The sequence below is a fragment of the Agelaius tricolor genome, unplaced genomic scaffold (genome assembly GCF_023055355.1).
Source record: "Agelaius tricolor isolate 1412-34295 unplaced genomic scaffold, bAgeTri1.0.p SCAF_20, whole genome shotgun sequence".
NCBI lineage: Eukaryota > Metazoa > Chordata > Aves > Passeriformes > Icteridae > Agelaius > Agelaius tricolor.
In genome coordinates this window covers 5,593,646-5,621,163 of record NW_027269280.1, presented here as the reverse complement: position 1 = coordinate 5,621,163, position 27,518 = coordinate 5,593,646, and the positions used below count along the sequence as shown (strand labels likewise).

The 27,518-nt window shown below is 45.2% G+C and overlaps 1 protein-coding gene across 3 annotated transcripts in view; it reads right to left on the bottom strand.

Moving 5' to 3' along the window:
- Window positions 1-27,518, bottom strand: part of ULK1 (unc-51 like autophagy activating kinase 1) — a 76,032-nt gene that overhangs the window by 34,753 nt on the left and 13,761 nt on the right. For all 3 annotated transcript variants that reach the window (XM_071445298.1, XM_071445300.1, XM_071445299.1), the window contains exons 5-12: window positions 25,797-25,829; window positions 25,008-25,044; window positions 18,168-18,341; window positions 16,371-16,444; window positions 14,130-14,231; window positions 6,881-6,939; window positions 3,041-3,123; window positions 131-181 (exon numbers count right to left, since the gene is read on the bottom strand). In XM_071445298.1, coding sequence (XP_071301399.1) covers window positions 131-181; window positions 3,041-3,123; window positions 6,881-6,939; window positions 14,130-14,231; window positions 16,371-16,444; window positions 18,168-18,341; window positions 25,008-25,044; window positions 25,797-25,829 — 613 coding nt within the window. The remainder of the gene's footprint in view (window positions 1-130; window positions 182-3,040; window positions 3,124-6,880; window positions 6,940-14,129; window positions 14,232-16,370; window positions 16,445-18,167; window positions 18,342-25,007; window positions 25,045-25,796; window positions 25,830-27,518) is intronic.

Below are 27,518 nucleotides of genomic sequence, written 5' to 3'. Positions count from 1 at the left end.
AATAAACACTGAATCCCTGCCTAAATAACTAAGGAAACACAAAGCAGTCTTTTTCTTTCCTTTTGAACTAACAGCAAAGGAAGTCAGGCCATGGTTCAAAAACAGTTATAATCAAAAATGCAATACTTACATTTTTTCATAGAGGCACTTGCATCCAAGAATGGGTGATGGAAAAATTCATCTGAAAAAAATCAAGAACAATGACTCATTGAAAGAAAATGCCTGTAAAAAGTTTACAAAGCAGATAAAACACAGGAAGTTAGTGTTATACAGTGATTTTTCCATGCAGCAATGGAAGCTGACTGACTGTGGTTGCATATAGAAGTGGTCAAGACTACAGGATGGAGACTGGATGCAGGACCTGCTCATGAAATAAGGATGGGAAATTAATTGGATCCCTGGCTAATCAGGATGGTGAATCACCCTAAATATAGGGATCCAGGGGAGCTGCATTTATCACACTGCACTGCCACTCACTCCAGGGAATAGGAATGATGGACAAAAAGACTTTCACCGAGTGATCTTCCATGACAGAGACTCAAACCCATCATGCACTGAGGGCAGAAATGCATTTTTAATGGGCCAGCCCAGAACCACAGTCCAGAACTCCCTCCCTTTCACATCAAACACAACTGCTGCTTCCTCCCCTCATTATGGGAATTCATTCTACAGATCCAGGCCAAGAAAAGCTTCTGTCCTGGCTTGCTGAACACTCTCTGCATGTTTGCCTGTCCTCACAAGTAGCCACTTCTCCCAGTTCCTTCATCTCTGATTCACTGCAGCTCTGTGCCAGAGCCCTCTCCTATCACAATCAGCAACTCAGACTTTTGGGAGTGTCAGCCATGGATCAACGCTGATTACTGAGCTCCAGCTTCTTTCCCAGAATGGATTTCCTGTTGCAACACCCAAGGTTTACAAACTTCTTCTGTAAACAGCTCCTCTTTGGGGACTGAGCTTTCCAGAACACAGTCACTGGGTTTTTTTGTTTGTCTGCTTTTTAACCTTTAACAATCCCTGTCCCCACAGCCGTGCCAGGGTCCTGCAGCCAGAGAGTGCAGTGGTCTGGAGCTCAGCCCAAGGCAAGGAATGGAAATCTTTGGCAGGGAAAGCTGGCATCTCACAGATTAGATCTGTTGTGGATGGAGAACATCCCCATCCTGTGGGAGCTGCTCAGCTGCTGGGGTTTCCTGCTTCTTTTTCAGCCTGCTGCAGGAGAGGAGGGTACCATCCCTCAGCCAAGCTGACTCAACTGAGGGGGTGGAAATGATGATTTCTTTCACTTTTCCCCCACTCCTTGCTCCAAACTGCTTATTAGCTGTGCTTGCAAAGCAAAATTCAAACAACCCAGCTTGTAATCATCAGCAGGAAACTTGCAACTTGAAACCCTCCTGGTTTTCCTTTAGATAATCTGGAGATTGCAGAGAGCATCAGTTCCTGGCAGAAGAGCAGCTGGGACACACAACAAGTATATGAAGTTTCAAGCTGATGAGTTGCTGTTGTGTGACTCAGCTGAGCTCTGTGGAGGTCACTGTGACATCTCCAGGCTGAGGGTCTCAGGGAACAAGGAACAGCAGGAAACCCTCTCCTCTGGGGACATGCCAATTTATTGAAAAATATGTGATTAAGGACAGGAAAAATCTCAATACTGCAAGATGTGCTGTAACTGCTGTCCAGAGTGATATCAAAAGCTACTACCTCAAATTTCCAAGTGTTAGACATGGACTCATGCACTCTACTCCCAAGAGGTACAAAACCAGCTTATATGGGCTAAAAAGGTTTGCCAGACAATTTCTGACAGCAGGGAATCAAGAACCTCAAAGACACCTTCTTTTGAAATGCACAGCAGCATGAGAGGAGAGGTAGAGATCCACAGCCCAGATAAAAGATCTGCAGGGAATAACCCTGCCAGGTGATTCTATCCAAGCCAGTCTGTCAGGAGCTTCAACAACTCTTCAAAAGCTCATTCTCTCATTTCTACACTCCAGTAACCAGTCCTTGGCATTAATCACTGTAGAACTATCATCAACCTCAGGTAATCCACAGTTGCTTATCCAGCTGACCATCCCCAGAAAGGCTTTCCTGGTATCTCTAATCCAAAAGAACAACAAAGGGTGCAAAACAATTCTTCTTCATCACCTAGCATGTGCTGCCCAGGAGGAAACAACCTTCCTGAGCAGATAAGCAAACAAAAACCCAACAGAAAACCAACCCTCAAATCCCAGAAATATCAAACTATTTTACTCAAGTCTGACTAAAAAGCAGCATCCTGAACCCTCACAGGATGTGTTTGCCTTTAGATGACCTGGTCCTTTCAGTCATTCAAGGAAAGGCTCCACCTCTGTCTGCTTTCCTCTAGGGCATGGCTTTCCTAGGAGGTTCTTCAGACCTTTGAGCTCAGCTAAAACACATCTGTAAGATGCTGCCAAGTCAGAACCACTGGGATCACAATGAATGATCTCACTTTGGAAGGAATTAAGACAAAAGGGGAAATCCTCATGTCAGCCAAGTCAGGAGACTGAGATAAAGGCTTGGAGAGCTTGAGCCCTGAGAAGGACCAAGGCTTCCTTCCACAGAAACTGGAGAAGCAGGGAAGGGTCTGCAAGCAGCTCCTGGCTCAGATTATCACAGCAAACCCTGAGAAGCAGAGGGTAGTGACTGGATTGTTGAGTAAACGAGTACAGCTCACAGCTCTGGGAAGAAACTGTGACAGAAAAGCACAGATACACAAGACACATTTTACCTAGTAGCACACTTAACCACAGCTCAGAGAGAGGATAAAAGCAGAAGCCAGGACAGGAAAAGCAAGTAACAAACACATGCTGAAAGTGTGCCAAGTCTCCCTGGTTTACAAAATTGTACTGAAATCAGCACTGACTTTCCAGCACATAAACTAAAACCCCCAAGATCATGCAACCCCCCAGGCACAGGTGAAATCCAGGTGTCTGGATGCTTCTCCTAGCACCAGCCAAAAGCAGAGAGGCTTCAGCAGAGCCAAAAGAACAGGGAGAGCAGCAGAGCTCCAAGTGGAAGGAGGCCTTACCGAAGTCCATGCGGTCCTTATGGTTCCGCTGCAGGAGGCCCAGCAGGAGCTGCCTCAGGTGGCTTGATGTCTCCCTGGGGATGCTAGGATTGAAAACAACAGCAAAGTAAGAGACTGGCAGTCTACTTAAACTGCTTTTACATATTCAGGAAGGCAACTGGCAGATGCAAACTCACTCCATGCCTGCTGGGCCAGGAACAGCAGGAGCTCACTGGAGGGAGGCTGATCACTGATGTATTTATTTTGAGTTTCACTCCCTACTGCCATTGGTCAGGCTACAGCTCATCTTGCTTCAGTGGCTTCTCCCACGAGCACCTGCAGATCCTTCCCTTCATAGTGTCATCCCTCTGGTGCTCAGCTAAGCCCATTCCACTTGCAGTATTTCACACATAATAAATAAAATCACTCCTACTTGCTCTAATGGGAATAAGATCACTAGAACAAAGCAGTTTCCAAGGGGAAGCTTCCAATTACGACACTGGTGGTGAAATGTATCACCAATTACCACCATTTTATTAAGGCATTTATTTTTCAGTGCAGCTTATGTAAGACTAGCAAGTAACCTTTGTCTATGTGGTTCCTGGATATACAGCATAGATTAATCAAAGGCCACTAAGATGTGAGCAACTGCCACCTCAGCAAGCTAAAATTTGTGCAGTTATTATATCACTTTTCAGCATAGTTAGGAAGAAAATATTTTCAATAGCCTTTGAAACACAAAAGAGCTGGTAAAGCACTGTGCTCTCCCTCACCCCACAAGCAGATGGGGGAGACGCCAGGACAGCTCTTCATAACCCCTGCAGATTGAAAAATGCAGGGAATAAATGAATGGATTAAGGCAAGGAAAGCAGAGTTCAGCTCTTGCATAAGTGGATTCAGCTCTGCTGACTTGCCTCCATCCCCAGAAGTGCTGCTGGGGGCTTTGGGCTGGGGCAGAGCTCTCCTGGAGAGGCGTGGGTGGGTGCAGCTCCTCTCAGTATTAACTCTGTTTATCATGGCTGTTCCCAGCATGGCCCCCACGCTCTGCCAGGCTTTCCCCTCTCCCCATGTTGGGTCAGCTGAGGTAATGACATGTGTGCCCAGCACAGTAATTTTAGCTCTCAGTGGCTCTGCACGTGGCTCTGGCATCAGTCACTGCCCTGAGGCCAAGCCTGACCAATGCTGTGAGAAAAAACCCTTCCTTCCTTTATCATCTCCACCAACACTCCCTGCCACAGACAGGGGTAAAACAGAAGCTCAAAAATACTGAGGGGAAAAAAAGGGGGCTAGCTAGCAGTACCAAACTGTTCACAGAAACAGGAGATGGCAGGCAAGGTATGTGCTTACACATTTCAGTAGCATCCAGCTATTTCTCTGTGAAGCCTTAGGCCTTGCTGGGGCAGGAATTTGAACCCAGGATCAGAGAATGATGGCAAGCATCCCTCATCCTTGTTTGTACTGGAGGAGCTGCTTTTCCATCCCTGATGCTAGAATGGTTTTGTGCACCATCTCAGGCTGACACAGGAGGAGGCCACCAAGACCCTGGAGAGGTGTCTGTTGGTTTTGTGCACCATCTCAGACTGAGACTCAGGTTGAGCCTCCCATCAAAGGAGGTGTCCCTTGGAAGCACATTGTGTAATGGAATAACCCAAAGACACCACAGCAAGCAGCCTCCTGAAAAATGCATTAGTGCTGGAGTCCTGCAGCCCTGCAGTGTTATCACCATCATTTATTTATCTGTGACACATAAAGCTCTCATTCAAAACAAGTCCATTTCCCAGCTATGACTTTAACCCTGGTTTTAAAGCCAAGAAACAGGCACATCAACTCATGGACTTCAAATGGCACAACACAGATGAAGAGGGTGCAGATTAGCAGCCTGTTTGTCTCCTCTCACTTCCTATGTCCAAAGCATCAAGCTTTGCTACCCTTCAGTATTATTTTCTAGGACCAACATTCAGTATTAGCTTTGCTACCCTTCAGTATTATTTTCTAGGAGCAACAAATCTGTCTCCTTGCCCCTATGACCTGGATGTACTTTGCCATGCAAACCAGCACAATGAATGTTAATTGTTTAGATCATCACCATTAAAATTGTGAGGCCTTTGGGCTTCTGCTGCCATGGGCTCCCCTGGATGCTCAGAAGAGCATCTCCTCACCTGGAGCAGCAGCAGTGCAGCCAGGGACTGCTTCCCCACTCCATTCCCAAGCTAAAACACCTTCCCTGGCCATGGCAAGAAGTGTGTGCCAGCCTGCATAGCCCCAAGGAAAATGAAACCAAATCCTGGCACTGCTGCAGTCTGAGAATGAGGTCTCTGGAGTAGTTTTGTGTTTCATCCTGTGCTGGCAGGGCACTCAAGGAGTTTATTCATGTTTACTCAGGAATAGCACAGATTGCAGCCCATGCAAAAGAGACAAGCTGACTTTGGAAAGAGGAAATTGCCATTTACACAAAGGCCAGGTCAGATCTGACTTCCACAGTGAGAAAAACAATCACCTTGGAGCTGAATTTTGGAAGAATTTGGTAGTTCAAAAGTGCAGATAAGTGAAAATGGCAAATGCAGACTGTGAAGGACTCAAAGGACTAATCCCTACAAGAACAGACATGCTCTCCTCTTACAGCTGAGTTCAATTTTCCCCTTCCCTGCACCATGAGCCAAACAACAGCAGGGCAGTGGGATCAACACAAGAAAACTTAGTTTTATGGATTAATTTCTCATTTAGAAGAGGGGCCACCTTAAAGGTGAGCAGCCATGTTTTGGGCTGTGTAGCAAAAACAGAAGCTCTAATTTCTGCTCACACAGACTGGCTCCAACTATGCAGTCACATTTTTGCTTTAAATTGTTTGGTTTTAGGTGTTTTACTCCATCACACCCTCTGGTTCAGTCCAAGTGCCCCAGAGATAATCCTGGTAGAAATTTGTGTCTTCTCCCCAAATCAAAAAAAGGAAGTAATTAAAGGGAAATTAACTGCATATCACAAGATATGCAGGTAATAATTGATAAGAGCTCCAGCTTCTTGACAGTTCCTTCCAGTTATCTCTTGGAGCTGTCTGAATTGATAAGGGAAAAGAAAAATCCATATACAGTAACCCAATGAACTTCCTGCATCTATGGCTGCATTAGCAGCTCTGCCAACTGGAGGATAACTTTCTGGTTAAAAAAGGCCATCCAGATTTTAGATACACAATCTGGAACTTCAGTCCTGTCTCTGTACCAGGCTGAGGTTTTCAGAGCCAGCATGAGCTTCTGCTTTCAAAGCTCAGAAATGAAAAGGACCACAGCAACAAAACCAAAATACCCTGACAAATCACAGCAGAGAGGTAACATACACCCTGCTGGGATGAGAGCAGCTCTCTTCCCCCTGCAAACTGCAGCAGTGTCCATTTCCAGGGAGGTGATAGTGTTTCCCCCAAGAGCAGGATGGACACAAGCAGTTGCTGCCCTGACACGTGAGAAGTGGGAATGTGATCCTCAGTCAGGTGCAGCAGGTTCCAGCAGAGCTGCAGCCTGGCTGCTCACACCATCCCAGAGCTGCCTTGAGTCCCTCCCAAGGCTCTCGGCCTCAGGGCAGCCTCGTGTGCTACAGGACCTCTGGCTGGCTCTTGGAATCACCAAGAGCCCTGAATTTTGGCACTGTAGGAGAACAGTGCCTGCAGAGGGACAGGACACCCCAGCCCTGGCTGTCTGCTGCTGTCCGACTTCCCCTGGGCCACATCACTGCTGGCTTCAGGGATGGGCAAAGGCAGGAGGCCAAATGCTTCAGTCACCTCCCCAAGTGACAAGCCAGGAGCATGCAAGGACAGGTGTAAACACAGAGTAAACAAGTGCCTACAAACATTGACACTGGAAAAATTCTTACTTGGGCATCAGCATCTTGTTTTTCTCATAGAAGAGGCGGAGATCCTGTGGGCTGCTGGCCTGTGGGGGAGAAAGAAACCAGCACATGAAGCAGTTGACAATGAAGGAAAGGGATTAGCATCTTTATTTCACTGTAGCTCTGAAGAGCAGAGGCTCTTTTTAATTGCTGGACCAGCACAGACAATGCAGCTTGCTTTAGACTGAAAAGGCAGCCCTGTGCTGCAGTGAAAATACAATATTCCAACCTGCTGCCCTTTTGTCCCTGACCTGGTTCTGTCCTGCTCTGCCCTTCCACAGGCTGAGCTTCACTGCACTGGGCTCTGATGCTCAGGTTTGAGCTGGCCTAATAGCCTCACCCAGGAGACAAAATAATTGTAGACGTGAGGAGCCCCAAATGATGAATGGCAGCTCCTGCTGAGAACATGGATTAATGCTGCAGGGCATTTAGAAAAGGGGCAGGGAGCCTGATGATGGGCAAGGGATCTGTGAAGAGGCTAGGAACACAGAGAAACAGCAACTGAATTAGGATTTTCTACTTTAGTTCCAGGAAGCCAGAAGGTCTCAAGCCACAGCACTATTTTATTTGTGCAGTAATAAACACAGTGGGGGATGTTGATGACAAGATTCCAAATTCTGAGAGATGGGATTAAAAAAAAGGTGGGGGCTAGGCACAAGAGGTTTACAGCTGAGGTTAAAAATAAAATCACCAGTAGACAAGCACAGACAGATAAAAATCCCCTAATATAAATTCTCCACTTGTTTTCATGCAATGAATAATACAGGCCAGTAAATTAACCCTAGAGTCTCAAGCTTTTCTGCTTAGGCAAAGTTGCTTTATTAAAGGCAGAGCAGGCTGACTGGCACGACACAGACATGGAGACACATAAACAGGGCAGGAAGATCAGAGGGATTCATCTGCAATCAATTATTAGTGCAGCACAGTGTGTAGGAAAGTGTGAATGAGGAGGCAACAGGCAGCTTCTCCTGATGTTCAGGGCAGGCTCAAAAACCCCTTGAGCCTTCCACCTACTTCTATTTCTAAGTTAGAAGCATTTAAGGTCAATTAAGATGCTTAAAATGGCAAATCAGACAGGCCAATCTGCAGATCACTGGATGGCTGGAAAAGCAGCCACATAAGATGCTGTTTCAACACCACCTACTCCCTCTGGCTGAAGATGAAAATTTAGGATAACTGAGAGCTCAGTGAAAAAAACCTCAAAAGAAACCAAAGGTAGTCTCAAAAGCTGATAGTATCAACACACTTGTGTAGTATTCATCAGGGCAGTGTTTTTTACACAGCCTTACCAAGAGAAGCTACACCAAAAGAACATCAAAATTAAAGCAGAGCACCTTGTTACACAGATGCCAAACTGCATCATAATTTCCAGCTGCTGCCACTCAATTTGATTCAGGAAAACTCCATTTTACACCTTCCCCTGGCAGATCTTGGAATGTAATTACATTAATATTTGGCAAACTTTAGGGAGGCAAGCATACACAGTGCACCAAATATCCTGGCCACATTGCCCAGAGTGATGACAAATATTCCTGACAGACAAAGTAAAAGGAGGGGCAGAACTCCAGCCCAGGGAGGGAAGGGCTCATTCACTTCAGAGAGATACAAGCCTTGGCTGCTTGCTCTGGTCATTTCCTGTTGCAACAGCTCAATTGTTTCACAAATACAATGAAGCTCTGATCTACTTCAAACACTGTTTTGTCAGAATTTTCCTGGCAATAAAGAGGGAGTATATTTAAAGCAGCACATATATGCAGACCAGTTCATTAGAGAAGGTTTCTAAGCACTGGCTTGGACATAAACTAAGTTCTCAATGAAGTTTTCCTCCTCTTTGTACAGATTCAAGAGACGTCCCCGTAGGGATGCTGCTCCTGCAGGTTCTGCTGTCTCAGTTCCAGCCCCACTTGCCCTGCCAGGCTCCTCCCCACCCAGACCACACTCCCTCCCTTGGGCTGTGCCTGAGCCTGTGATTCAAGGCTGGCCCCAGAGCAGATTCCAGGGGAAGAGAGTCATTCCAGTGAGTGCCCAGCACAGCCAGCCATGGATCACCAATAATTTGGTAAAACCACCTGCAGCTTCATGTAACTTCATTATTAATTGACTGAGTCACACAGTTCTGCTCTCTGTAACCTCGCCACTGCTCTCTTGCTGTCATACAATTCATAAAGCACTAGGACCCTCAGCCACTTTGCTCACCTCTCCTTTCAATAAATGCTGCTTCTCTAAGAAGCATGGAAAAAAAAACCAACTCAAGTTTGTAATATAGTAAAAATGTCACTTGAATTCCCTCACCTAGGAAGCTAAGAACTTAAATTGAAATCTGCCTTCAAGGCAGATACACCCTGCCCAAGAAAAACACCAGAGGCACGAAACAACCACTCCATTCAAGGTACACAGAGCCAACTTCTACCCGTGGGCCAGCACCCATCTATCAGAACCAGGGATGCAGAACAGCTCAGCTTTCCCTAGGGCCAGGAGGGCACCCCAGCAGGTCAGTGCACACCCTCAGTCCCCCTCTCATGTCACTAGGAGCAGCTGCATTTTGGTTTTGTCTACCCTTTCTATATATAGAGGCAATTGGGCAAATTCAATCCTGCCACTCTGTTACTTTGTCCTGAGCAGCAGTGGAAATATGTTGAGCCAACAAAGGCATTCAGCAGAACCCTGCCAAATCCCCTTCAGTGCTGGCTGCCTGGCAGTGAATTGCATGTGAAAAGCAGGCAGGGTGGTGCTTCCAAAAGCACTCAGCAGTGGATTTGTCATGCTTGGGCCACGGCTGGACACAAAAGCCCAACATCCAGACAGAAGAGGGCCAGAGACTTTCACACCTTCCCTGTCTATCCAACACTCCATAGCAGGTGTATTGCTGTGCTCTTTGAATCCTTGCCTTGGGGATTTAGAGGTGAAGAAAGGGGACTCAGTTATGTTAAAAATAAAAAATAAATAAGTAATGTGGCTTCTAGCTCAGCAGCTCTAGGGAAAAACTTGAAAACCTCCTGAAAATGCTTTCTGATATTTTAAGACTCCCACAACTAAGAGGTTGGCATTCAGAGGACTTGAAAGCCCAAGGACCAGAAACAAGCAAACAAAAGCCCACACCCTGAATCTTTTTCTTTAGTAGTCCATGGATTTCTCTCTACTGCCAACAGAGCAGGGTAAGACCCACAAACACTGGTCCAAAAGGCAGTGGTCCACTGACTACAGCAACAAGTCACTCACTGCACCCAGTCTCAGCAGAATTACCCTCCAGTTCCAGGAATTCCTGTCCCCATGAACACAGGGCACTCCAAAGGAACAGAGCTGGGAACAGAAGAGCAAGCTGCCTAACAAATATACCAGGGGTTCAAATTCTTGGCATAAAATCCAGCCTTTCCTGGTGTTCCTCAAGGCCATTTCACAACATAGCAGTTGCTGTAAGTGATACATAATCCCAGTACTTATGCAGACAGAATTAACTCAGAATTAAAGCAGTGAACTTGGTACACCAGACTTAGAAATTAATTTTTCACCTAACAGCTAGCTGGGATGAGAACATAAACAGGCAGGTTAACTCTTTCAGAGCTGCAGAAAAACTTGCCCTGATTTTCTTATCAATTCCCTACTCTTTGGCTCACTCTCCCCCAAACACAGGGCACCATGTCCAAAGAAAGCTCCAGATTCCTGCAAGGGCTCAGACAACCAGGTTTCAGGGTGTTTGGCAGGATCTGATGTCCCACTGCCACTGCCAGAGCCAGCTCTGACACAACCTGCATGTGCTCAGTGGGGTGTCTGCTTACCAAGAGCTGCCCAGATTTAAAAGGGGTCACACAACAGAAGCCACCAGAAATATCAGTGTGATTCCTCCCACACAGGGGAAAAAAAAAAAAGAAAGAGGAGATTGAGGTCATTTAACTAATCATATTTAAAACGCCATCTGACAAGGACTAGATTGGTTTGGGATTGTTTTAGACCTTGTGTAAATCTTTCTTCTCTTGCCTCCAGCTTTGCTTCTGGTTGTCACTTGTTTACACAGCCAGCACCTCCTCACAGTGAGAATGGGGTCCCAAACTTTTCAATTCAGGTATGGACAAGAGTAAACCACTACACTCCCAAGGCACTTCCCAGGTCTGGTCAGCAGGAAATGCACTGTTCAAGTCCTGTCCTCAGTGACAGAAAAGCAGAGATGTGAGTGCAGACCACTTATTAGGCAAGGCAAATTAACAATTCCACATTAATACAGAGCTCAGCAAATCTGTTTATAGGGATTATGAATCCCATTAATCTCATCCCTATGGCAGTCTCACTGTTTTGTTTATGGCCATGTTTAATACAAAAAGCTCCTTAAGAAAGCTTCACCAGCCATCCTACCAACTGTTCACATCTGAGCATCAGCAGCTTCCTCCTTCTTTGTGTGCAGTGAGGCATGGAAGGGACAGGAATGGCTCTGGGAAATTGCCTTGGGTGACCCAGCTATAGTTAATTTTAACTCTGAGACAGCCAGAAATCACATTCATGCACATGCACATCTCTGTCTTGATTTACAAGCACTTTCAGGATTGACAGCTGCCTCAACCTTTCCACACATTTGATCTTTTTTCCATCTAACCCATTTCCCCGAAGCCCTATTTTATTTTTAGGCAGCTCATTCCTCCTCACTGCAGATAACACTGGAGTGCTTTTAGTCTGCCTCCTCCTGAAGGTGCCTCCTTGGCTCAGGCAGTGGCACCCAAACTCAGAATGTTTCATGAGCTCCAGATTCCCATGGGAATCTCAGCTAGACAGAGAAGAGGGGCTGTCTTTGCCAGCCTGGGAGGGAAGGCACAGTGAGGATTTAGCCTGAAGAGGTTCACTCAGAAATCCAGTTCCTGGCTTCCCTGTGCAACTGGGTCTGCTGGTGGCACTATGTGCAATCTGCCTGTTTTCTTCCCACCCATTGGTAATCCCTCCCAAAAGCTCATGGTGCAGAATGACCTGGTTCCCTACCCTTCTCTTCTCCTAAAAGCTCATTCCTGCTCATGGTGTCCCAATCACCTCTGTTCCCTACCCCTCTTTTCTCCTAAAAGCCCTTTAAACACCAGCTTCTTGCCTGCTCAGTGCCCATCAGCAAATTCTTACAACACAGTCATGCCAACAAAGACAGAAAGCCAGTTAACCTTTAACCAGCTCCCCCTGGACAGGCTTCTTTCACCTGCATCTCAAGCTGGAAAGCAATTTGTGACATGCATGGCCAAAACAAATAGATGGGGCACAAAGAACCATCTGGGCTGAGCTCCTCTCTCTCCCTGATCAAACACATCCACAGCTGCTACTGCAGTCACAAACAGGGCCTGGCATTTTGTTTCCAAACACAACCTCCAAAAGAGGAAAGAGTGTGGGGAAAACTGGAATAGAGAAACCAATAACCCCCATTCCCAGCCCAACAGATGTTTATGGGACAGAGTTATCTAATGAGGCAGGCACAAAACCAGGTCAGGAACTGCTGGGCAGGGACTGAAGTGTCCTTTCACTGCCCACTCCAAGGCAGGGCATTGCCATGCCTCCATCAGAGACAAAGAACCCCTATGATAAAGTCACCCCATTAAACAGTAATTAAATCATTTGAATGAGGAGGTATCAAAGTGCCTTTAATAACTAAAAGGCACCAAGATACAAGGGAGAATCTGTGCCAGGCTCTCCTATGCATGCAGTCAGAGCTTGCTTTCTCCTCCCCTCCATTTTCTTCTTAACACACAAATATTTATTTTCTTTCATCCTAACAGTCCTTTTCTCCTCTCAAACAAAGATACCAGCACTGATGACAAGGGGGTGCAGCCGTTAAACAGAAGCCATTCAGAAGTTTCAGTGCATTTTGCAGGGGTTTATAAAAAAAGTAACATGCAAAGGAAATGAAGTCTTGCTCTAAATACAGAGGAAGCTGGTGGACAGAATATAAAGCATTGGAGTGGAAGATTCTTATAGCAGCAGGGAAAAAATTACCCTGAAGGAAAAAAGTGTTCTTGGCTTTAGACAAAACCAAAACATACCATTAGTTTACTCCTGTATTTGCCCACTCTTTCCTGCAACAGACTCAGAACTCACTTTATCCTCCCTGATGATGTAACTGCATAAACATTCCAGGTCTTGTGTGAAATCCTAAAGAGCTGTGGAACTAAAGCTCATAAAGTCCTTCACTTCATGAAATTTGCCTTATTACTTGAGCATAAACTTGCCTCTTTCTTTTGTGCTATTTGTTTTAGTTTCCTTTTTATTAATTTTGGGGTTTTTTTTTTTATTTTTCCCATTTCGTTTAGTTAGGGAATCAGGATAAAGATATGTCAGGACATAAGAGAGGACCAGAAAGCAAGGGGGAAAAAAATCTGACAAAAACAATACTTTGAAAGAGTAATTTCAAGAGAGAGTCTGCTGATCTCATTCAGAGATGGAAGAAGTAAAGTAGCACACAGTGTGGCTAACAAAAAAAAAATACACTGAGTCTATATGAATTCCAGCTATGGATGATGAAAAATATGTGAAGTAATTCTGAAGCAACAGGAGTAAGGCTGTGGTGAATTCTCCACCATTCAAAAAAAAAAAAAAAATCAGAGAATGCTGTTCACAAAGGATATGCTGCAGCTCATCCAGAAGTTATGGCATTAAGTACAGGGTGGAGCTTTACAGGGCTGTGTTATATTTGGAGGGGTTTGGATCTGATGAACATAAACATTTCAGGCTGGAAGAGACTGCTGTGAGATGACAGATAAGAACCTTTTGATATTATCCTCCTTAACTGCTCTGAAAACCAAGTTGATTTAGCTGCAATACACTACTTAGCACCAAATCATCCTGAACATTAACTTGCAATTACAATCTTCCCTATAGTCCTTCTATATCCAACAGAATTATAACTATAAATTATACACTGACTATACAGTTGTAAATAGAAACTGATTTCCTAAGTGTAGGCCTAAAAAAACCCCACTGCTTTAACTGATTCATGGTAATTTTCTTAATAAGTGACCCTTCCTAAGCTCCTATAACTGGGAAATACATTTTAATGAGAGGCAGCCCAGAGAACAGTCATATTCTAGTAACACAACCAGAATTACAACATATAAAGCACAACACTGGCAAGGTGTTAGCCAGACCTTCATGGGGCTGGATCTATGGGAGTTGATATTAGAGATGACAGAAGCCTTAGAGTAACCAGATTAGCAGGAAAAAATAAGAGATTAAAAAAGTAGGAGAGAGTCATAAACATCAAGTCTAAGCAACTCACCTGAAAGGGAGCCTTTCCTGTTAGACACTGATAAATGATGGTTCCTATACTCCAGAGGTCAGCTTTGGCATCATAGTGTTGGGACATAATGACTTCTGGTGCCTTTTGGGGGAGAGAAGAGAAATTTCTTTTATAAAAGGAATAGTTTTGGTGGTTTGGTTTTTTGTTTTTTTTTTTAAGCAACTCCAAGAGATAAGTCACTATTATGCTATAAAACCTCTTGAGCTAGATTCCCCAATAACCATGAAAGATTGCCTCCCAATAAGACTGTAACACTACATTGAAAGGGCCACTTCCCTATTTAAGTGGGGGAAGCATAGACTTTCATTCAGAAGACAAAAATATATCCTAATATTGTGTATTTTGGGAAACTCAGTACTTCCCCTTCTCCCAGTGTACCATTTTCTGCTGAATCCACCAGAAGAAACCCCGCTGAAATCACACACAGATCTCCTCAACCCAAGCAAGGAGAAAGATGCAGAGCAGCAAAGGCTTCCACTGCACAGGTAAACTCCAGCCTCCACCCTGAGCTGCACCACTTGGGCACTTCCCTCATTTAGCCCAAGATGGCAGCACATTAACTCAGCTCCAGGGCCTGGTGCCAAGGTCACAGTTTGGGTTCAAAGGCAGTGTTCCAGTCCAACAGCTTGGGCCCTGCTGTGCCTCAGACTCTGGTTTCTAATCCCACGTTGTGCCCTCAGCTGCTCCCTCCCAAAGCTGGAGACAGTGCAAGCCCCCAGAGCCCCTGGCTCAGCAGGCAGAGCCTCAGGAGCAGCAGCAGAGCAGGGACAGGAGGCCAGGCTGGCTAATCCCTCGTGTTTGTAACTACAGATGTCATTGCACTGCTGCCAGCATGGAACAGGATCAATTTTTTAGCTCTGTTAGAAGTAAAGGCCACACGTAATGGAAAAAAAAATGGCAACAAATAAATTGTGGACAGGAGCTTGTCTGTCCCTAAGGGAAGGAGGCAGGACACCAAAAAAAGCCAAAGCAGCAGGACAAGAACAGCACAAGGAGGTTTCAAGTCTTGCCATGGCATAGTTCATACTGGGGTTCAGACAGAAAGCTCCTTTTGTAGGGGTAAAATACCATTCTGGTTTTTTTTTAGAGAGCAAAATGACATAAAGCAGCAATAGGCTGTGAGCTAAAGCAGGGAATAAAGTCCTGCCTTGCCAGCAGATGCTCCCAGGGCTCCTGCACAAGACCTACAATAGCAGTAGGCAAAGACTTCAAAATCCTCCCTAAATCCCAACTGAACCCTCCCTTCCCATCTTCCTTCAAACCCATCAATAAACAGAGAACAATATGAAACATTGAGATTTCTTGTAACATCCAGTGTTGTTTAAAATAAAAATAAAAAACAAATAGAAAAAAACATCATCACTAGTTTCCTCCAGCCCTTTCAGAAAATAAGCTGGGTGTTTTCAATTACTTTCACAAGGGACTCTGAAAGAAAAAGTATCACTAAAAATAGACAACTCAGGAAACTCTCACAGGAGAGGAGAGTTACATCATCTTCACATATAGCATAGCTCAAATAAACATCAGGCTTCAAATAAGGGAGACAGAGGAAGTGTGTTTTGCTTGAGGTAGTTCTGTGGAGCAGAGTACCAAATGCACTAGGCCTGAGCAGTGCAGCACAGTCCAGCCTAACTCTGCCCAAACACTACAGACAAAAAACTTAAGAGTGGATTAGACAGTGTTTGAAATGAGGTGCCTTTTACCCCAGGGCACCTGTAAAAACCTCAACCTAAATTGACTCACATCATCTTTTTACTTTGAGCTCAGACACCCACGTCCCCAGGAACTATTACAAGTCTGGTTATGACATTTTTATTTCTGTCTGGTTTTCTCATTTTTCCTTTCACTGACTTGATGTGACACCGAGACCTTGACTGCTGCCACGAGCACAAATAAGAGATCACCTCATCACAACCTGATCCCAGAGTGGAAAGTACAAAGAGGGTAAAAGGGATCAGTTTGGTTTCTTACACACATCAGTTTCACAGTCTAAGCAGCCATCCTGAAAGCTGGTTTATCCACATCTCACCTGGAAGTTACATGACAGCACAGGCACCTGCTGTCTGACATTACCAGCAGCCAGAACTTCAGGAATGTGCTGGTTTCAGGCAAGTAAACAAAATTTCACCTCTGGGGAAAAGACTAGATAAAAACAAAGCCTTGCTTTTGGGGAGCAAAGCAAGAACAACACAGAAAATACTCTAGAAAAATCACACTTACCATGTACATGGGTGAGCCACACAATGTTGCTGCCATCATATTGCTCTGCAGGTACCGGGCAAACCCAAAGTCAGCTGCAAAGAGAAACAGAGGTAGGTCAGGAGCAGACACCAGCTCTGGAGAGCCTGCACCTTCTCCAGTTCATTCTTCCTACTTTACCTTCACTCCCCATCAATTTTTGCAACCTCTATCCCATCTTAGCAAGACTTTGACAGCTCTTCTTGAGCAGGAGCATCCTTGTGCTAGTTATTAATGCACAGTACAAACACTACAAAAGGACAGAGCAAGGCCCAACAGTACTCAGATGAACAAACTCCCATCCCTCTTTCAGGGATCAGAACCCATTTGCCTGCACTCTGAAATGTCAGCTGGGAAGGCTCTCCTGACTTCAGTGAGAATGTGCCAGTTCAAAACCAGCCAGTTCATCTGCTGCTGTCTCAGCCTTTCATTTGGGGAACTGAAAGTTGCCTTCCATTGAAAAGGCTGCAATGTGAAACACATGCAGGAGGAACCTCCACTCACCACTACCCACATTTCTAGACCAGCCCTACCAAAATGAGGCTTGTTCTGTTCCTTTAGAAGAGTACCAACTGTGCTAACCCCAGCACTAGGACAGATAACTGAGCCACAGTTCATTAAGCAAGTAGAAGAGCCAGGAACAAGGAATACCAAGAGGAATTACCTCTGCAGGTTACTGGGCATCTGATCATATGACACTGAGATGTTCTCTCAAGGTTACCAGATATTTCAAGCTAGGACATTGACACAGCTGTTTACACTGTCATCTGTCACTACTGAACTGGTACAGCCAGGCTCTCCCTGGACCATGTACTCCTCAGGGAGCACAAGGAGGGTTGCAGGTTACATCACACCCAGAGCAGTTGTGCCCACAGCCCTCCTGCCTGTTTGCAGCTCCCAATCCCTTCCTTACACATATTAACTCTGCACTTGACAAAAAACAAAACAAAAAAACCACATCAAAATGCTTCAGTCGAACAAGCAGCAACATTTCAAACTTTTCCACTGGAAGTCATTTCCCAGCTGAAGGAAAGCACTAACACTTTCTCCACAGCACAGGGTTAAGGTGAGGAAGTGTTTTACCTAACTGGTGTCAGCTTCAGCTCTGAGGTGTAACATAACCAAAAGCCCACATGTGAGGGTGTTGTCATCTTATTTTTGAGAGACTGCAGGGAATATGTGCTCTGTAACTGGATTTCTGGAGCACTCATCCCAACTACTGTCCATCTGTGCCATTTGCCTAATGTGCAGAATGTGAATTTCTTCAAGATGCAGCTGAGAAGCCAGTCTCTGGTTCAGACTGAGAAAACTCCCACTTTTGGGTCTGCCTGACAACCCACTCTGAGGCAAGCCAGGAGAGCAACGAGTGTCAGGTTTTCAGACAACAACATTTAACCTCAATACTGTTAGAAGCTGAAGACAAAAGTCACAACTTCTGCTTATTTCCTGGTAAGCCTGGAGATTACAAGCCAATTAGGGCAGGCTGGTGTTTGTTTTTACTGAGGGTGGGACCATTCAACTGAGAGCAGAGCAAGGCCTGCCCAATTCCTTTGTGTCAAATCTGTGTCCTGGCAGGGCAGAAAGCCTTTGCTCCTATTGCCTGCAGGCAGCAGAAGGCTGCATTTACCAGAGGAGCTAAGAATGAGAAACATTACAGTGTTTTTAAAGTGGAGAAAAGCTTTTCTCCTCCTAGACAGCTCTCCAAAGTCAGATGGAGGTTTCCATGTGTCCATCACCAAACTCCTGAGTGGTCAGGCTGACCTTGGAGTGGTTCCTTACCGATCTTTATGCGAATGTTGTTGGGATTTGATTTCCTGCCCCCAGCATAGGAAAGGAGAATATTCTGGGGCTTCAAGTCCCGATGGATGATGCCCTTGCTGTGCAGCATTTTCATGGCACCTGCTATCTGCTGGAGGAAGAGCCTGATGGTGTCTTCACTAAGTGTCCGCATAGCTGGCAAGGAGGAAAGAAAAACAACCACAGATGAAAAACTTACAGTGCCAGTTCTCTGAGGAGCCCACAGGGCAGTGTCTCACAGCAATTAACTCTAATTTGTCATTTTATTCCCACATATGATGTATTTTCCCCACACACCATTTCTGAATGATTCCTACAGGCAACAAGGGAGAGCATTTGCATTCCCAGCTTATTCTGTGGTCAGGGCTGTTTTCAGCCCCGAGTCCCTCATGGTGAACTCAGGCCAGCCCTGGGTGCTGAATCTGGGTCATTAACTGTGTCCAAAAGTGGCATCTGGTGAGGTTTAGGGCTTCCCTCAGCAAGGGCTGCCAGGCAGATCCAGGCAAGCATAAGGCAGGGCTGTGGCTACCTGTGAGTTATGGTCAGCAGCAGCTGGATACCCAAGGTCAGAGCTTTATCACAAAGACTAGGTCTAAAGGTGGAGCTAAGAGGAAAGGCAATTGGGACCAGGGTTTAAACCTGAAAGAGTCATTAAGGCTCATGCTGGACCTTGGAAGGGTTGATAGGTTAAATTCACAGTAGGTTAGGGCACATGGCCAGCAGGGATCCGTACCTTTAGGTTATGAATCCAAGTCTAGGCCTAACCCTTGTGCATCATCACCCAACCAAACCAGAAATCTAATCCCAAACCCCGTGTTTGGGTGAACCACAGTTCAGTACTTGACAAAAGACCTTACCAAATGACCCCTGCCAACCATCACCTGCCACCCTCCACCCACAGATACAGCAAGAATATCTCAAAATATTTTCACAAGCCAAGTTTTTTAAAAGAATGTATTAGTGATCAAAATCTGCAAATATAGAAGCTGTGGAGTGGCCTCTCCTGAGATACAGGCTTCCCAGGGACCATGGTGTGAAAATAAACATTGAAGGGATTAAAATAATTTTCAACTGGCTCTTCTAATCAGAGCAGTGCAGCATCAGCTCTCGTTATTTTAAGAACTACACGTATGAAACTCTCGCCAAAGCTGGGAACAGCCTGCTGAACAAACCCCAGGATCAACAGTGCTACCAGCCTGCCTCCTTGTCAGTCACTGAGCAAGTCAGGCTTCAAGCAAGCACCATTCCAGCTGAATAAAATAATTTCTTTTGTAAAAGGTCCCTGTAAATTACTTGGGACTTCATTAGAGCTCTTCCAGCTGTTCTCTAGTAAGACACTAAAACAGGCTGGCAGGAGCTTCAAAACATCACTCTAGCCAGTCAGCTAGAAGGGAGGAATCCTTATGAAAACACAGCTGAGGCTGCACACAGCTTTAACACAACACAGGAAATTAAAAATCTAACTTGTAAAATACATGGATGGGAAGCAGCAAGGGACACAGATAAGTTAAGCAGCGCTTAGAATAGAAAATAAACTCCCACCACTCCCAAGCCTCACTGGTCTAGGAGGCACAAGCACAGCTAAAGTGTCACCATGGCTATCAGGTGGTCCTGGCCTCCCAACACGTGAGAGCAGTGCACATGTACATAAAGTTTCTCTCCCCTCACTGAGCCTTTTCCCCATGAACTGGCACTCAGCTGGAGTTCACGAGACTCCTCTCCCAGAAGGGGAGATTCTGTGAAGGGATTTTAAGGATACTAAGAGGCAGCTCAGGTGCAAGTCTTCAAAACACACTTGCATCTTCTAAAGAAAGCACTGCCTCATCTTTAACAAAGCTCTCCCCAACCTCCTGCTGAAATATCACTGTGTACTCAGTCCCATACCATTTTCTGTCTATTAAAGGTCCAGCATCTCTTGGCTGTGCTCTATATTCTCTCCAACAAAAGGGCTCTGTAGTATTTCTGCAATTTGTACTCAAGGAAATCTATACAGGAATGGTTAAAACACCATCTTTCAACAAAACAGCAGGAATTCAAAAGTTGTTTTTTCCCAATTCAGCTCAGGCCCAGGAAAGGACAGGCTGATCACCCTCCTCCAAACATGAAGCAAGACTTGAAACCTGATAATTGTTATTATTAAGGCAGCAGGCAATTACCAGCTCCTGGCTAAGCACACTCAGCCTCTAGCAGAGGAACTGTGGAGAGCCTTGTCCTGACCTGCAGTCCCAGGAGCGTGCCACGGCTTTGAGGCGTTCCCTCTGCTGCAGATAATTTGGGGGCTATAAGGACAACACAGCACCAGCCACAGCCCTCAGCAAACCAGCTGAGCCTCCCTGATGGGAATTCTAACTCTTCATAATACTGAAAACAACAACATTGCTACCAAGATCACAAGAATCCATTCATCCATAGAAAATAGGGCTTCTAATCTACCTGTTCCTGCAGAATTTAAGCATTTCCACTTCACAGAGGTCCATACAAAGTTCTCAGCCCTGTAAAAGAACTGTTTTCCTGGCACACAGAATCTAAACTGGTGTCATGAGCCTGTGCAGACATATTCCCACAGTGCCACTGCAGTAGCAGAGTGGAGCTACCATTGCAGGGCTGCAAAATCAGACAGAGTCTGCTGGATCCTCTGGCAGCATTAAACCTCACAAATCCAGGCAGGAAGGCAGGACTGGGAAATTGAGGCTCTGCCCTCAGGAACAGAGAAAGGACAGTCAGTTCCTTGGGGAGAGCAGGGGCAATACCCTTTTACCTCTCCCCATTAACAAACAGGCTGTAACACTGGAAAACAAAACTGCTTATCTCTCATCCTCAGCCCATCAGTCTACTGTGGGACAGCAGCAATCTGCAACTGAAGGACAGAAACATAAATACAACTGACATTTGCAATGACTGCACAATACTGGCCTGCAAAAGTCCTCCCAGACCAGCTACCAACAGCAGAGGGAATGAGAAGATACAGAAAACTCACTCAATTTAGGTGCCATCAAAAAACAAAACAAAACAAAAACAAACAGGTGAGAAAAAAACAACTCTCTTCCCTTGCTACATCTCAAACAGGGAACTTGTAAGTCTGTCCCTGTAAAAAGGGGATATTCTCATCTTCACCAGAAAATTGCTGGCAAAATACTAATCCTGCATTAAAGTCTGGGCATCCCTGTGGATGTCTGTGGTGAGCAAGACATTCTTGCAGAGGATGCTGTTTCACAAGCCCTACTCTGCCCTTACTGAGAAGCAATAATATCCCTGTGTTTATTTTCATGGGCTCCACTTCAGTGATGAGGCACTCTTACTGCCTTGGACTGCTCAGGTCAGTAGATCAGAGAAAATATTTACTCTGGGTCACTGTGGGGCCCACATGCCTTGAGCTCTAAAGGCAGAGAAAAAGGATGAAGCCACCTAAGAAGTGCCCTGGTCAGCCTGTTCTGAGAAGTTCAGCCTGGAAACTGCAGTAAACAGCCCCTGGCAGCTGATCCAGGAGTAGATGTACTGCAGTGCACCCACTGACGCCGGGTTACATCATCATGGTGGAAAAGTTATTTAGGAAAAAGAACATCTCCTCTTACCCACAGGTGTCACAAGTATCTCTAACATGGGCCCAATCCAAGTCACACTGAAGTCTGAGACCAAGATGACTTGTTTGGGGCCTGGCTTTGAACCTATCCCATCTACCCAAGGTCAGTGACACAGATTCACTCTCCTGTGGATCTTCTGTACAAGCCAGAAGACTTATTCCAGGTATATCTGTGATAGGACCAGACCTTCTTAATTACCTGGCTGTAGAGGGAGGAAAGCTACAGAGCAATGCTTCACACCTCTGGTTTGCAACAGGGTCCCTTCACCACTTGGGATGGACTAGAAATATCAAAGCTCCCTGCATGTGTCATGGTCAAACCAAGAAACTCCCTGTTATGATATGAAAGCAACAGCTTTAAGGAAGGTCACAAATATGCACTTATGAAGTGCCCATAACAGCCTGTGCCAATGGCAACTCACAGAAATTAAGAAGGAATTTCAGCCCAGCCTGCTCCTGAGTCCCTGAGGACACAATTCCAGCTATTCCTGTACAGAAGCTGGTCACTGCTGTACCAGCTCCCCCAGCTCTAGCACACAGCACAGACCTGCCACTCTCAGCTCAACTCACAATGGCCTCCACTGAAAGCAACTTCTAGAGATCTCCCAGAAGGGAAATTTTCCAATTACATTGGACCTCTCAAGGACACCACCACCACCACTGCAGAGCACACAGAGCCTTGGGCTGTACCAGAGATGGATGGGGCTGCCCAACACCATAAAACCCAGCCAGACACACACAGAGTGCACTGCAACGTGCACCTGTGCACGTCCTCCAGTCATGAAGACAAGGAGAATTGGAGTGCCTTTGGATTCAGCATGGAATTACTAGATTGCCTAATGCCTGTAATTAGAGGGCAGAATGGATCTGGAAGCTTACAAGCAACTCATTCAATGAGAACCAGGGGATTTGCCTGTGCTGCTTGCTTAAGTGTTACAGGAACTACCAGCACAAATGTCTGAGGAGCCAGTGGGAAAGTAGATGTTGCAATTAAACACCATCACACAATTATCAAAATAACTGAAGCAGCACAATAGCCACTCAATAGAGATGAGCCTCCTGAGTACCAGTCAAATACTGAAGAAATCTAAACTTTCCATGATGAGTTTTCAGTGAAAAATCACTCCTGTCAAAAGCACCCTGGGTGCCTGCAGAAGCTGGAAGAGGAGATAGCCCACAGGAGCATGTGGTGGGATGCAGAAATCTGACATTTATCTAATGATCTGGCAGTGATGGGAGTAACTAAACCTTCTTGCTGCAGTCCCTTCCTGACTCCTCCCTTGGAAATTGGTGCCTGCTGGGTTCTCTTCATTGGCAACCAGCACACAAGTGTTAAGAGTTAAAACAAAACTAAGCACCAACTTCCCAGTCACAACAATCTTTACAGCTGCCAAACCAAAATATTTTATTGGTAAAAACAGAGCTAAAGGTTAACTTTCTCACATGAACTCAGGCAAAGAAAGATCAAGTCCTGCACCAGGTAAACCTCAAACAAACCAAACTGGAGTAAAACTGAATTTTATTTGGAAAACACAATTCATTGTCACTTTCTCAAACTAGCCACCAACTTCCTGAGTAAGTAAGCTCCTGAACCAGGAAGTGAGCTGTATTAAAGCCTAACTAATTGCATGCTTCACTTTTTTCTTGAGGGTTTTTTTTGGGGGGAAGAGGGTGGCAGAAGGGAAAACAACAATGTACACACAGAAGTAGTAGTACAGACCAGATGATTTCCTGTAAATCCTTGTTTCTGTTATTTGTTTCTATAATTTCTTGTTTGCACACACGTTTTGCCAATGAGAGCGCACAGCCCACTGCTTTAAGATCAAGGTTCACTTCATGTGCATGAAAGCTAAAAAATTTAGCTTTCAAAGCCCATGCACTGGTAAAACTGAAGTTTTGCTATTTTTTAAAAGCATTTGATTTATAAAATTTGCATTTGCAATCAGAAAGAACAAGAAGGTACCAAATACAAAACCATCCTCCACTGGTGTTCATAAGAACATTCTACCACCATTAAAGATCTAAAAAGAGCACAGCAATACCCAACAGATGCAAAACATATCTAAGACAAAGCACACTAAACCTGGATTTTAAAAAACAAATGCCTGTCACTTCTATCTCACCCACACTTTAAACAAACAAAGCACATGAAAGACAGAATATTCTTTTTCCTTCAAGTACTAAACTCTTTCTGAAAATTCAAGTCCACAAATATAATTCATTACCCTGTAGGAAGAGTGTGGCATGCCAGCATCAAGACCCAAATTATTATTCTAGGGACACCAACACTAGCTGTAGGGCAAATGTAAATTTATCTTTTAATCCTTCAATTTTTGCCATTTCCAGGCATCACATACCTCAAAAAGGAGCCTGAAGTATTATCCAGCTGACTAGCTTTTAATTTGAACAATGTGAACAAACTTTGTTTAACCATGACCCAGAGCCACACATGAAATGAGATTAAAGTTGTCTCTTCACATTTAGTAATCTTCTAGTTAACATGCAAAACAACCAGAAAGCTACTTTAAGGGAAAAAAACAAAGTCAGGGGGAAAAAAAATAGAAGGGCTGTATCTGGGTGCAGCCAAAGAGATTGTTAAACATTTTATCCTCCTACCTGTCCTAGGTACTGAGGTGCAAGGTGATTTTCACAAACCAGGGTCCTGTACCTGTGCTGCACTGAAAAATACCTTGAGGGGTTGCCTGAGTCCCAGCAGTCCAGCTGAATGACCTGTAAAGCATTGGCTTGATGGCAAAGACACCCCTGAGTCTCACCAAAAGGTTCTTCAAGGCACCATGGTCCCAGATACTTGTGCTACACTCTCCAGAAGACCCCAAAATTAATGGGGTCACCCTCACAGCACTACTGGCTACACCACAGTCATCCACAATATGCTGAAACAGGAAATTTTTTCTGCCCTAGATGTGGGGACACCTTAGGGGTAACTTAGAGAATATTCTCTTGGCATCTTATTCTAATCCAACACTACAGAACTGCAAGGCTTCAGTATAAACAGCTTTTTTCCAGTCACCAAGAAAACACAAACTGTGTCCCTAGTAGTGCTGGAATATGGTTAACCTATAAGGCCATTGTAACTAAAATATTTAGCTTCTGACAACAGTCGCTACTGACCTACATAGAAAGGACTACAAGACCACTTTTTATTGTCATGGTTTCTCAGTTTTCCAAAGATTATGAAGGGTGACCCTCCCAGAGGATATTCTCCATTCTGCTGTACTTACTGTGAAGGTAGTCTGCCAGGTCACCACCATTACAGTACTGCAAACAGAAGAGAAAGCTCAGTTAATACAGGGCAAATCAAAGATTAACAAGAAAAAACAGTAAACTTCAGGAGGGTGGCAGGTTTATCACAGTATTTAAACATAAATAATTATACATGTCAAAATACATATTCAGAAGTTGGCAGGGAAAACCCCATTCCTCTGAGTTCCTCTCCTATTTCTCCTAAATGTTATGTTGCATGATGATACACCAGCATCATCCATGTTCAAGCACTTCAGAGAGAAAGGCAGAACCAGAACAAAGCAGAGGGGTCAGCACTGGAGACAGCAGCAGAAAGCTGTTTGAGGAAAGCCTGGGAGTGGACACAGCTGAAAACTGAAACTCCTCACATCAATGTTCCACATCATCAGGAAAAGTCAACAAGACCTCCAAGCAAGAACTGCAGAGCAAGGGAAACACTGAGAGGCTCTGCAGGTAATGTGTGTCCAGAACATTCTCTCTGGTGGGTGGATGCCTGAACACTCACTCCCCTGTGGCACCGTCCTGACCCCTGAGGTTCAGTGTCTGCAGGACCTTCTGAGAGCAGCAAGATGAAAAATCCCCTGGCTGCTCTCTGCACCCACAGGCTCCAAGGCCTGAGCTGCAGATTAGATTGACAGAGCCTCACAGGTGAGACTGACAGCAGGAAGCACCACTTGTGAAACATGCTGATCTGCTTGAAATGGGTTTAAAATATTCAAAAAGAGAAAGAGGGAGGGAAAGGAGGTTAAAAAAACCAACACACTCACCTCCATAACCAAGTAGACAGAGTTTGCCAGTTCCTGGGGAAATAGAAAGTGGAAAATTAAGGGATTTATGCACTGAAATATTTCAGACATTTAATTGCTGTATTACCTTTTAAACAGATAATCTGTTCTCTGCTATGAGTCAGACTGAAGAAAGGGTAAAAACATTATAGCTTAATTCCTGGAAGACTGTTTGCTTTGAAAATGCCAGGTATTTAAGCATATTATTGATTTGTGAGAGTGCATCTGTTTAACCAAGCTGATCTCCTGTATTGTGGCTTGGGTCTCCATGTCCTTTCAGGCTCCAGGGATTAACAGTGGCACGCAACACAGATGCTGGCACACTGCTATCTTAGAGCCTTAATCATTTCCACATTTAACTTGGCCCTTTATAGCAGCTGTGCCCACATGAGCAGGGCTAGGCTGAACAGAAAGATAAGAGCAGCACAACTTTGGGACCTGCAATTCAACCCCGTGGCTGAAAAGTGCCCAAGTGACACCTTCCATTAGAGGGCAAAAAGGAAAGATCTCAGACAAAAAATGTAAAATTTGCCAACCATATTTTCTACATGCCTTAGCAGTGCCATTATCAGGTGGCTAAAGCTTTCTGGATTGTAACAGGGGTCAACACCAGCAAAGCCCAGGCCAAATCCTCATCTTCCTAAGTTCACTACAGGTGCTGCACTGTGATGCTCTTACCATCCTGGGAGTTCACCTCCTGCCTTGGCTGACCTCTCCCCAGGCCTGGGGAAACATCCATATATCCATACTACAAGCACAGGAGAGTGCAGAGATGTGTCCCACAAAAATACAGCAGCACAGAGCCACAGCAGGAGCCTTGGTGGCTGTGGAGCACATGGTGACACCAGTGCCAACCTGGCACGTGTCCAGCAGAGCCACCAAACCACCACCAAAGAACAGTGGTTCTGTGGAACATGAAAACAGCCAAATATTTCAACCCTGCGTAGACCCAGGAGGTCAAATGACTAAATCCTGTTGTTGAAACAGAAGTCAGACAGAAGTAGACCTACTATATAAAATCTCTAAGCTAGAAGTCACTCCTACAGCCTCTAAGCTAGAAGTCACTCCTAAACTCAAGACCCAGCTGGGGACACTCACAGGCAACAACTGTGTGGGTGAGTGGAGAAGTCCTGAAGGCAGAGGCAGAGCATGGGGCTCCATTCTCAGGGCAGCATGACTTTACTCTCAGGCTGTTTAGATACCTGTGCACCTGATTTCTCTTCTGACCCAAACCATTCCAAAACCCCCAGCATCCACCCTAGCAGCTGTTCAGTTTCCAAGCAGCCTCCACTGTCTGCTCTCATCCTTTTCACCCTGGTCTGTCCACAGAACTCTGCCTCCCATCAAGCTGTACCAAATTCCCTGCTTTTGTCAATGCCTGGAGTCCTCAGCACCTCTTGCTTTCTCTTCTATCCTTTTAACCTTACCACTTGAAATCTGGGTTTCCAGATGTTTGCTGAAGACTGGTTGGAGGAAGATACATTATCTGTGATTTGAGACAGCCACAGCTGCAGGGGAACTGGCCACCTTCCCTGGAGGGGCTCAAGCATCCACCACAGCCCAGAGCCACCCTCTGTTCTTACAGCTGTTCTCACTGCTGAGCTCTGCTGAGCTTTCTGAAGTCCCCTTGTTTGTTGAAAAAGCAATTTTCTGTGATACTTCAAGAAAGTGTTTGCTGCACTTCCCTGCATGACAAACACTCCT